Source organism: Arachis ipaensis, chromosome B03 (genome assembly GCF_000816755.2).
Source record: "Arachis ipaensis cultivar K30076 chromosome B03, Araip1.1, whole genome shotgun sequence".
NCBI lineage: Eukaryota > Viridiplantae > Streptophyta > Magnoliopsida > Fabales > Fabaceae > Arachis > Arachis ipaensis.
This window is the reverse complement of record NC_029787.2, coordinates 18,858,583-18,870,103: the sequence shown is the minus strand read 5'-3', so window position 1 is coordinate 18,870,103 and position 11,521 is coordinate 18,858,583. Positions and strand designations below refer to the sequence as shown.

Genomic DNA, 11,521 nt, shown 5'->3' with positions numbered 1-11,521 from the left:
CATAATAGAATCATGAGCTGGTATGGTGGGAGGGAACAGAGAGAGTGGACATTGCGTGGTTCGGTAGAATCATAGATAGTGAATGTATGGGAAGGAAAAAAAGGTAGGCTGAATATTGGAACCAGGCCTGGAGAGATTGATCTGAGTAGTGCTCAGAACTTGTTTTCTTTTGTTTGTATGGATATCCATTCCTGTACTGATTCCTCGCTAGAGCCAGATTCAGAAGAGTAATGTGTATGATCTTACGTTACTGTTACAATTCAATAAGGAATCTGTTTTCAGTATTAGAAACAACAGACTAGAATAAAATGATGATTATTCAATGAGTGTATTGTCTGCTTGCTGCTGTAAAGAATTGATAACAAATTATGGCCGGTTGTGAATATTGAACACAATGCGATTTGAACTATCAAGGATCATATATTTATATTGAGGAAGTTACATTGCTGTTTATTTGTTAATTGAAAAATTGTCACACATTATATGAGTTCAATGACTTGATTGACTGAACTGTGTTCGGATCATTTCAACACAATCTGTATCATTTGAATGTCTCTTCTCTGAAGCTGGGCTGGGCAGGGCAGGGCAGGGCAGGACAGGGCAGTTTTATTTAGAGGAACCCTAATAGTAAAGTGCTTAGATTCAAATTTTGGTGGATGGATATGTAGTATTCTTTTGCAATAGGTCTTAATCTTTCAAGAACACCTAATATACTGTATCAACTCGTATGTGTGACTTGGGGTAAGTTGTCCAATATTTGCTACTTTCATGCTTCAAATTAAAAGTTGTCGTTTAAGTTATGGTTAAGATTACTTCTATAGAAACTTAGGCATCTCTCTATTTGAACTAATTTATGGAAATCTTAAGAGGCATTTTACACATATGAGAAGTAATTAAGGGAGCTATAGTAATAATTCATATAGTTGAGTGAGAAGCAATATTGGAGGACCTTGAAGTTTCTTGCTTAGCAGTTGTTACGACCCCTTTTCCAGATTTTACAGCACCCATAGTCCGACTGAATAGCTTGTGTACAATGTAATACCTCGAATGAAAAAACAAAAGTCTGTATAGCAAATCATTGATCTTAATCTTCGAGTAGTGGGATTTGGCAAGTATTCTAGCTGAGTAATATTAAGCTCCAAAAAACCCCGGGATTTACAAATTAGTCAAAAGTTAGAATCCCATAAGCTTCAATATCTTATGCCTTTCATGTCATCAGTTTTAAATATCTTCAAATCGGGCATCAACTTCTTTGAGAAAACTGTAGCCGATAGCTGAGTGATAACATAATTCTCAAGCATGGCATAGAGGTACTTGTCACATTCTATTTAGTAAATCAAAACACTTATAAAATGTTAGGGGTGATAGCAGAATGTAGTAAGTTCTAGAATATCGTTAAGAGTGATTGGTTAGGGAAGTTAGTTAAGAGTTTGTTATGACAGCTAGTAGTCTAACTTACTATAAATATGTTGTAAGGAACCCGCTGTAACCAACTAATCATTTGTAACTCTTAATAAGAGTTTTCATAGCTCTCAATTCTCTCTCAGCTCTCTCTTCATTTCGATTGTTCTTCATCCTCTATATTCTTCTTCCCCCAACTTCTTCATTGCCTGATACCTTTCATGGTATCAGAGCTCTAAGTTCTGATCAATCATGGCAGCAAACATACCAATCGAAGTTCCTAGAGCTCAAACGAGCTCAACACCTAATTTCACGTCTTCTCTGATCTCTATGAAGCACAATGAGGACAATTTCCTTCAATGGAAAGATCAAGCAAAGTCAACAATCGAAGGGCATGATCTTGAGTCACATAACAGGAGAAGGTATACCAGACCATTCTGATGCATTGGGAGTGGCAAATCCAGAGTTCTTCAATGGAAGAGACAAGATGCGTTGCTCAAGTTGTGGCTGTTGGCCTCAATGACAAAACCGTTCACCACGAGGATGGTATGGTGTGTATACACTTATCAGATTTGGAAAAGGTTAGAAGATCACTTTGCATCTCAAATTAGAGCTTAATATGCAACTAAAGAGTAAATTGAGTAGCATTCGAATTGGAGGTTCAGTAAATGAATATGTCTTAGCGTTGAAGGAAATGATAGATGCATTAGCATCGGTAGGTGAACCAATGAGAGAAACAGATTATATTAATGCAATTCTTCATGGCTTAACAGAAGAGTATGCTCCATTAATCACTTCTGTAGTTGCCAGATTCACAAGTATATCTGTTGGAGAGTTAGAGGCATGGCTTCTTGCACATGAAAGCATGTTAGAGAGGTTTCGAAGGTCAAAGTCACCTATCTTAGCTAATACTGCTCCAAATTCACATAATTACAATATGAAAGGAGGTTTTAGAGGAGGTTCTCAAGGTGGCTATAGAGGAGGTAGATTAGGAGGCAGGTTCAATAGGTCGGATGATCAATTTTAGTATGGCTCTAGCTCGAGTTTTGAAGGAACTGAGGCATGATTTGGAAATGATGCAAGGTTTGGCGGATATGATGCACAGTTTGATAGTCGTCGTGGAAGGTTCACTGAATCACTGGAGGTGGTTCAAGATTTAGTAGAGGAGGTAGATTTTATATAGGCTATGGCAATGGAAAAAGAAGATTTCGTAATAGATCAGCAGGCAGGTTCAATAATGGAGCCAAGGTTATGTGTCAAGTGTGTGAAAAATTAGGACACACTGTTCTAAGGTGCTGGTATAGGTATGATGATTCTTATGATGAAAGAAGTAGTGCTCACAATAGTTCTAGTTCCAATTTCAGGTCTCAACAGAATTTGACTCAAATACAAGTGCCACAAGCACTACAAGCTAATCAAGCCAATATTGATAACACCATAGCTACACAAACAGTTTATGATCAAAGTTGGTATCCTGACTCAGGTGCAACTCACCACATGATTCTAGACCCTCAAAATTTGATGGAAGGAGAGAATTATGAAGGCAACAACCAAGTTATCGTTGGCAATGGCTCAGGTTTGCATATCACCGCTGTTGGTAAAGCGTATTTTCAATCTGATTTGAACTCAGAGATTTTTATGCAAAAGTTACTTCATGTAATTGAGATAACAAAGAATCTGCTAAGTGTGTACAAGTTTTGCTGTGACAATAAAGTCTTTGAATTTTGTGCTGACAAATGTTATGTCAAATCTCAGAAAACTAGTGAATTAGTCCTACATGGAAGAGTAGCAAATGGAATGTATAAGTTTGAGAACTTCACAGTTCACACGCTCAATAAAGGTTGTTGCCTATCACACTACCTTGACTGCAAATGATAAATTTCTTCTCTGGCATTCCAGATTGGGACATGCAGCTCGTGCTATTGTTGCCTCAGTTTTAAAAGCTTGTAATATTTTAGTTGATGAGAACAAGTCTGTGTGTACGACTTGTATAGAAAAGTCTCATCAGTTGCCTTTTCCTGTATCCAACACTGTATATACTACATCTTTAGAACTTGTCCATTCAAATACATGGGGTCCAGCACCAACCTCAGATCTGAATGGAAACTATTACTTTGTGAATTTTATAGATGCTTACTCTCATTTCACTTGGTTGTATCTGACTAAAAATAAATCTCAGCTCAAATGGTTGAATCGCAGCTTAATGCCAAGATCAAAATGTTTTAGTCTGATAATGCAGCTGAATATCTCAGTTTCTCTAAGGATTTCCAGGCTCAGGGAATCTTCATAGGTTCTCATGTCCATATGTTCATCAGCAGAATGGTTGTGCTGAAAGGAAGCATCGCCATGTAGTGGAAATGGGGCTTACTTTGCTGTCAGGTGCAGGCATGCCAATCACATATTGGGAGCAAGCTTTTACTACTGCAATTCAATTAATCAATACTTTTCCTACTCCAGTGTTGCATCATGTCTCTCGAACTGAAAAACTGCTTGGGAAGGAGTCTTCCTTTGAGAGCCTAAGAGTATTTGGGTGCTTGTGCTTTTCACATTTGAAGCCTTACAATAGGCACAAGCTGGACTTTCGATCTGCTCCTTGTGTTCCTTGGCTATGGCACTGCTCACAAGGGATATACGTGCTTGACACAACAAGGAAAAATCATCATCACTAGGAATGTTGTGTTCAATGAAACACATTTTCCTTTCAAGAATGGTGACTTCTTGAACAAGAATCATCATATGTCTATGACTCATCTCAAATCAACTCCCATCATACCAATAATTCCAATACTACCTCCTTCTGTACCAACAATTTCTACTGCTCCAATTCCATCCTCACATCACTCACAACCTGCTTCAAATCAGTCACAATTTGTTCCACCAAATCACCCTTTACTTCCTACTCCACCTCATACAAACTCTCTGATTCCTCGTCTCAGCCATCCCTAGCTCATGATTTTAATACAACCCACTCTACTGCTGTCAACAAATCATCTCCAGCCCTCACCCCCTTGGTGCCATCAGCTACACCCATCATTGTTCCAATTTCAGACTTTGAAATGGTCTTACCTTTCTCGGATCTTACACCACAGCAGACTAACACTCATTCAATGATTACCAGGAGTAAGGCTGGTATTTTCAAACCAAGGTGCCTTAATGCAGTGCTTGAGCCTAGAACTGTTAAGGAAGCTTTGCTGCAACCACAATGGAAAGTAGCCATGGATGCAGAATTTGATGCCTTACAAAGGAACCACACTTGGAAGCTAGTGCCATTACCACCAAGGAGAGATGGTATTGGGAGTAAATGGGTGTTTCGTGCCAAGTGTAACTCTGATGGGACTCTTCAGAAGTATAAAGCATGGTTGGTGGCTCAGGGTTTTTCTCAAAGGCATGGCTTTGATTTCAATGAGACCTATAGCCTCGTGGTGAAACCAACCTCTATTCGCATGGTCTTGTCCGTAGCATTAGCGAATTCTTGGTGCATTAAGCAATTAGATGTAAATAATACATTTTTGCATGGTGATCTTATTGAGGATGTGTATATGAAGCAACCTCAAGGCTATTCGGTTGGAGACTCAAATTTGGTTTGTAAACTAACCAAAGGTTGTATGACCTGAAGCAGGCTCCAAGGGCCTGGTACAGCAAGCTGTCCACAGTTCTGAGGCAGTTGGGTTTTTCTTCCACAAAGTCTGATGTTTCTATATTCAGTAGATTTTGCAAAAGCTCAGTATTATTTGTGTATGTGTATGTTGATGAAATCATCATCACTGGAAGCTTAGAAAGAGAGATGGTTGAGGTTATCAAACAACTGAGTGTCAGGTACTCTTTGAAGGACATGGGTGATTTGCACTATTTCTTAGGCATTCAAGTAACAAAGGATGCAAATGGAGGGTTATTGTTAAGTAAGGAAAAGTATGCTACTGATATATTGATCAAGGTTGGCATGAAATGATGAAAGGATGTAGTTCTTATAAAACCCCTCTGCCTTCTTCAATGAAATTCTCAGCTCTTGGTGGTAGCGTTTTTGAAGATCCAAAGCTATATAGGTCTGTTGTTGACAGCCTTCGATACTTGACTGTACAAAGCCTAAGATCTCTTATTGTGTGAGCAAAGCCTCTCAATTTATGCAGTCTCCTCTAGATACTCACTGAGAGCTAGGGGTGTTCAAGACCAACCCAGCTCGAAACCTGGCACGGACCCGATGCATATTTTGTCGAGTTCGGATTTGCCATTTCTATCCGGTATTATTTTCGAGTTGGGTTAGGTTATGCTTTGGTCACCTTGCCCGGCTTGAAGTTTTTTACAATAAAAATATATATTTTAGAGTGAAATTAGTAATATCATATACTTTTATATTTCAATTACTATTTTTTATATTATATGGTATTATTTTTGTTTTAAAATAATTTATTTTGATATAAATATAATATAACATTTGTTAAATTTTATTTTTAAAATAAAATTTTATTATTTTAATATATAAAATTTACAAATTTGTATATACTAATTTTATATCGGTTCGATTCGGTTTAACCCGGATTATTTCGGATCACTTTCAGGTCAGGTCAAAATGGACCCGGCTTCGCCCATGAACACCCCTACTGGCAGCTAATCAAGCGAATTTTGAGGTATATTAGTTGTACTTTGAGCTATGGATTACACTTACACAAGAATAGCACACTTGATCTTACAGCATATAGTGACTCCGATTGGGGTGGAGACCCTGACGATAGAAAGTCCACCCTGGTTTTTGTGTGTTCTTGGGCAAGAATCTGGTTTTGTGGTCATCCAAGAAGTGTAGTGGCAAGGTCCAACACTAAGGCTTAGTATCGGACCATGGCAGACCTTGTAGCTGAGCTCATTTGGGTGAAAAATCTCCTATGTGAGCTCAAGCATGCTGTTTTTGAACCTCCAATGATTTACTGTGATAATTTGAGTGTTATGTTATTGGCTGCTAATCCAATACTTCACTCAAAGTCCAAGCGTTTTGAAACTGATCTGCACTTTGTAAGGGTATAGTATAGTTAAGGTCAGTCATGTGACGAAAGGTATAGTATAGTTAAGGTCAGTCATGTTCCAGGCTATGTTCAAATGGCTGACGATTTAACAAAAGCACTGCCTTCAGCAGCTTTTCTTAATTTTCGGTCATCCCTTCAAATTACAAATGTAAATGTTGGTTTGGTGTCAATGTTTTGGGCATATAATCCTTCAAAAAGTTGTGCTGTACATAAAAAATTGTGTACACCAAAAATTGTGCTGGGCACCAAAATTTATGTGTTGTGCATTAAAATTTTTGTGCTTTAGTGTTTTGAACATTTATAGGAGAAGAAAATGATGACGACCAGAATGATGATGATGATGATAATGATAAAAGAGGACGAGGAGGAAAAGAAAAGAGGAAACGAAATTAAATAACAAGACATTAGTGGTAACAGCAACGACGAAAGCAACGGTGGCAACAGTGATGAAGGCAGCGGTGGTGGCAGCGATAACGACCATGTTGAAGCTTGGACGCTTTATTGATAAGAATATATCATATTCTTTTTTAGAAATTTGGAGAGAGGGGTTTCACGGGAACAAACTTTTTGTTTTTGGAAAGAATTAAGTTTCATGGAGATATCTTAATTCAAACACAATATTAGATGTTAATGGTCCAAATAAAAAATATATAAAATAATTTTACAAAATGTTTTTTTTTTAATCTCCTTCTCGATCATTTCTTCCATGATAATACTTCTGCAACTACTATCAATAACACCAAGAATACTATTAGTGGCAGCACCACCATTGCTCTCGTTTTTTTTTTCCAAGATTGTTTTTGTTGTTATACATCCAAACTTTGAGAACACCATGATCAACGCCAACCTCACCACAAAACCACGAATTCATCATCTCTCTTCTGCATTCTTTGTTGGAGATGCTTAAGCTGCGGCGGCAAAAATTGGTGGCGCGGTGCTCCACAGTGGCATTGCGATGCCAGCGCTGAAAGGACAAGAAGCATGTGAGATTCTACTGAGGGTGGTAATAATAAACAGAAAGAGACCGGCTACGAATACTGAGTTATGCCTTCGGTTTGGCATGGGAGAAGGTGGTGGTGATCTTGTAAATGAAACTCGAAAGCGGGGGAGATGAGCCAGTCCTCTGGCTTACGGCAGTGAAAATGGTGGTGGTAGTAGCAGGTAGCACTAGATGGTGCAAGATCGTCGACAATAGCAGTGGGTGTTGGCAACTTGGCATGACTTTCCCGTAGCCGTTGAGAGTGTGGCCGTTGAAAGCAACAATATGGTTCTTCAAGCATTTCTCATATATAACGAGTTGTTGGTAGTTAGCAACGGTGATATAGTGAGGATTGGAGTGCCGATGAATAAGGAAGGTGTTTTAAACTTTTAATAGTGGTGATACTGATTCTGATTGTATGGAGTGGGAAAAAGAAAAAAGAAAGAGAGAAGGACAAAAATAAAATTTCACAATACAAGTGTTTTTAAAATATTTAAATATAAATATTGATTATTATATAATTTTAAAATGTGTTAAATTCTAGTCATCAATTCAAAATTTCAATAGCCGTAATTTATAAGGAATCTTGATCTTTGAAGGATCAAAATATACTTTCTCTATTTAAGAAAATTCTTTCAAAGTGCAACTACAAGCCACAATAAATTTAGCCACACCAATAATTATAATATTGGTGTGTTTTATGGTGTCTAATTTTTCAACTATTTTATACAAAAATAAAGAATGAAATCCACCTTTATTTCTCTTAATTTTTAGGCAAATTAAACATCTATATATATATGTTAGACATCATAGAATTTTCCTATAGTTTATTATAAATTATCTAAGGACACATGTAGATCCTTTACTGCCTTTATGGGTTTTTAAGTGTGATAATATCCTATTTCATTTTTGTATTCCAACTTTTGATAAACCCGACTTTCAGATTTTTATCCTATCATGTGCACGATATCTAAACCTATTTTATTCAAATAATTATGTTAAGTATACATTAAATTAAAATACTAAAATAAATTATTAAATATAATATATTAAAATATAAAATATATATTAAAAATAATTTAAATTATACATATTTATACACAAATATTATGACTAATTTTAATATTTACATATTATTTTTGTTGCTCAAATTATGGGAAGTACCTCTGAAGAATCATAAATTCATATATTTGGTTTTGATCATCTTAGTGTGTTTTAGTGTAATTGTGTCAACCAATTTCCACTTTGCTATACTGGGCCGAAGTTAAAAAAAAGAAATAACAAAACAAATAAAGTTATTTAATATTACAATCAATGATTTGATCTAACTAGAGTTTGAAATGGGGCTGATAATGGTTAAATCTGGGCGATTTAGTATCAATTCCCTTGAGTAATTAACATATGTCTAGCCAATAATAAATTAATAAGTATTTTTGAGCTGTATTCTATATTAATTAATTATTATTTATTAATAATTATTTAAATTTAGTTGGTTAAAAATTATTTATTTATATTTTTTCAATTAATTTATTAAAGAATGATGTCATCCAATAAACCAAAACATGTACTCAAATCAGAGTCACAACCACAAATTAAAACCCAACCAAAACTTTTTTTAGTAGATTTTGGTGAACAACCAAGAGAAAAAATAAAAAAACAGAAAAAAAAAAAGAAAAAAAATCAGGTTCTTAACCGTAAGAGAGAATAAATTGTTGGAATAAATTAATTTTCAATAATCCAGATCATCCATATTGAATCACCAAAAATATATATATCATACTTGAATGCGGAAGCGTACCTGAATTCATGAACATGAATTATACGATTGGAAGAGTTTGGATCTTGTGGTTCTTTCGATCTTCCTCAACCAAAGCCTTCTGTATTCCTAGGAGGCTGAACTGCAACTCTTTTGATGGGAAAAGAGTAACAAAGGCGTCATAGGACATATAGCATAAACTCCCACTAAACCAAGGCATCACAAATATTGATACCCATCCGAGCAGTGTGCTCATGAAAAACTTTAGGGGTCAATCCCTTGGTAATGGGTCTGCTAGCATATACTCTGTTCCTATATGTCTTATGAAAATCTGTTTTTCTTAAACTTTCTCCTTGACAACTAAGAACTTGATGTCTGTATGCTTCAATTTTGTCAAGCTCTTATTGTTATTGGAGTATAGTACTGCTGACTTATTGTCACAAAATATCTTTAATGGCCTTTCAATGTCATCTACTATATGAAGCTTAGTGACAAAGTTTCACAACCATATGCCATGAAATCGGAATCAGAGTGCCCAATGATCTCCAAATTTTTCTGATCTCCGATAAATAAGCATGTAATCCTTTGTTCTCTTTAAATAACGCATTACGCGTTTAACAGCTATCCAATGATCCATATCCGGATTGCTCAAGTATCTACCCAACACTCCCACTATAAATGATATATCGGGATGTATGTAGACTTGAGCATACATTAAATTCCCTAGTGCTTATGCATAAGGCTTATCATGCATTGCTGTCCTCTCAAGATCATTTTTAGGGCATTGCTTGAGACTGAACTTGTCTCCTTTAACTACGGGTGTGTCCATTGGTCTACAACCTTCTATGACATATCTACTTAAAATCTTTTCGATATAGTTCTTTTGTGACAATCCAAGAATACCTTGAGAGTAATCTCTTAGTATCTCGATTCCTAATACAAAAGAGGCATCACCAAGATCTTTCATTTCGAATTTGTCCGATAGAAATTTCTTAGTTTCATGCAATAAGCCTATATCGTTATTGGCAAGTAGAATGTCATCAACATATAAGACCAAAAAGATATTTACTCCCACTGAACTTGCGGTATACACATTTCTCTATAATATTTACCTCAAAACCATGAGGTAATGACTTAATTAAACTTGTGATACCATTAACGGGAAGCTTGTTTGAGACCATAGATGGATTTTCTTCTTTTTCTATTGGATCTCCTTAATGACACTTCTTGAGATTGTTGAGCTTGCTGTATGGGTTGGGATTGAGGGGGATTCTCATTATTTTTCTGTGCTGTAGCAGTATCTTGAGCAACAACGATATTCTCATTGTTCTCTTGTACTGTAACTGAATCTACAGTAGGATTCTCATTGTGCTCTTGTACTATAACTGTGTCTTGAGCAATAATAGGTACAAAGACCTGATCATTGTCAGTTATATAATCCTCATCAAAAGCAACATTCCTAATATTTTCTTCCCCCCAAACTCAACATCCTCAAGAAATCTCGCATTTCCCGTCTCAAAAATAGACCTTGATGCAGGATTGTAAAACTTGTACCCCCGTGAACGCTCAGCGTAACCAACAAAGTAGCAACTAATTGTCTTTGAGTCCAATTTTCTTTCATGCGGCCTATAAGGTCGCGCCTCAACTGGACATCCCCAAATATGCAAATGCTTTATACTAGGCCTTTTCCCAGTCCAAATTTCATATGGGGTTTTGTTAACTGCTTTGCTTGGCACCCTATTAAGGATGTACACTGCGGTCTTTAAGGCTTCTCCCCAGAGTGATTCAGGCAAGGAAGAATGACTAATCATACTTCTCACCATATCCTTAAGAGTTCGGTTCCTTCGCTCTGCAACACCATTCATGCTAGGTTTACCTGGCATAGTGTATTGCGGAACAATACCACACTCCTCTAGGAAAAGAGCAAAAGGCCCAGGACGTTGCTCACCTAAACCGTCATATCTTCCGTAGTATTCACCACCACGATCAGATTTGACAGCTTTAATTTTCTTTCCAAGTTGAAGTTCAACTTCAGCTTTGAAAGACTTGAAAACATCCAAGGCTTGGGACTTTTCATGAATTAAATATAAATACCCGTAACGAGAGTAATCATCTATGAACGTAATAAAGTACCGTTGTCCATTCCAAGAGACAGTAGGGAATGGGCCACATATATCGGTATGTATTAGTTCTAAGACATCTTTAGCTCTCTCGGCACCTAATTTCCTTTCGTTTGTCCTTTTCCCCTTTATGCACTCAATGCAGACTTCAAAGTCCGCCAAATTTAGGGGTCCGAGAATTCCATCCGACACGAGCCTCTGAATTCTCTGTTTAGAGATGTGACCTAGGCGTTTGTGCCATAATGATACC

The 11,521-nt window shown here is 36.7% G+C and overlaps 1 protein-coding gene across 2 annotated transcripts in view; it reads left to right on the top strand.

The window, feature by feature from the left end:
- The window catches only part of LOC107629930, a 9,206-nt gene extending 2,047 nt beyond the window's left edge, over positions 1-7,159 (top strand). Inside the window, exon 2 of one of the 2 annotated variants that reach the window (XM_016332879.2) lies at positions 5,958-7,159. In XM_016332879.2, the coding sequence (XP_016188365.1) occupies positions 5,958-6,225 (268 nt within the window). In that variant the 3' untranslated portion in view covers positions 6,226-7,159. Of the gene's footprint in view, positions 1-1,660; positions 3,600-5,957 lie in introns of those variants that run through there. The other variant, XM_021118334.1, reaches the window with a different exon arrangement.